Raw genomic sequence first — 867 nt, forward strand, 5'->3', positions numbered from 1 at the left:
TTGTCCTTGGAGGTATCTCTGACTTTTAATCTTAGACTCTCTAGCAGTAAGCTTCCCTAAAATTAATTCCAATTTGTTTTCCATGCCACCTTTCTTGCTGTTGCTCCTGGAGACTCCGACCAAGAGAAGGGAAGTATGATGTCGAGGGAGTTGGAGGCCAGTTGCCACGAAGGGAACACCCTGGCTCAGGATTACTACATCTTGGGCACCTTAGATAGAGGGTCTTTTGCAGAAGTCAAAGTGGCTCTCCACCTTATGACCCAGACAATGGTCGCCATCAAGGTATTGAAAAGGGGCACAAGGATGGATTTCTTAGTTGTTTCTGAGATTGCATTAATGAAAACTCTTCATCATAGTAACATAGTAGAGTTGCTTCAGATTATTGACAGCAACCACAAAACCTACCTTGGAATGGAATATGCAGCCCGTGGATCCCTGCAGAAACACATCAACAAGTGTGGGCATCTACAGGAGGAAGAGGCACATACCATATTCACAGAACTGTCTTTGGCCGTCAACTATATCCATGATCGGAATATTGTCCACCGAGACATCAAAGCCAAGAATGTCCTATTGGATTGGGAGGGGCATGTGAAACTAACTGACTTTGGGTTAGGCAAAAAACTGGCCTCAGGGGAAGTGCTTCAGGGGTTCTGTGGTACAGCACAATATTGTGCTCCTGAAGTATTCCAACATGATCCCTACAAGGGCCTTCCAATAGATATTTGGAGCATTGGGGTGCTCTTGTACTTTTTAGTTGTCAGCCAACTTCCATTTAAAGAGACAGTGCACTCCAAGATGAAGTACCTGATCCTATCCCAGAACTACTGGATCCCATATCGCCTCTCCCCAGACCTTCAAGACCTA

The 867-nt window shown here is 45.2% G+C and overlaps 1 protein-coding gene across 1 annotated transcript; it reads left to right on the forward strand.

The window, feature by feature from the left end:
* Positions 1-336: 336 nt before the first annotated feature.
* On the forward strand, positions 337-842 carry LOC114636096 (sperm motility kinase X-like; the record flags this gene model as incomplete). The annotated part of the gene is given in 2 exon segments (XM_028784380.1): positions 337-753; positions 756-842. Coding segments are annotated over 2 exon segments (504 nt in total), but the record flags the coding sequence as incomplete, so codon positions are not given.
* Positions 843-867: the final 25 nt, after the last annotated feature.

Source organism: Grammomys surdaster, unplaced genomic scaffold (genome assembly GCF_004785775.1).
Source record: "Grammomys surdaster isolate TR1022 unplaced genomic scaffold, NIH_TR_1.0 122062, whole genome shotgun sequence".
Taxonomy (NCBI): Eukaryota; Metazoa; Chordata; class Mammalia; order Rodentia; family Muridae; genus Grammomys; species Grammomys surdaster.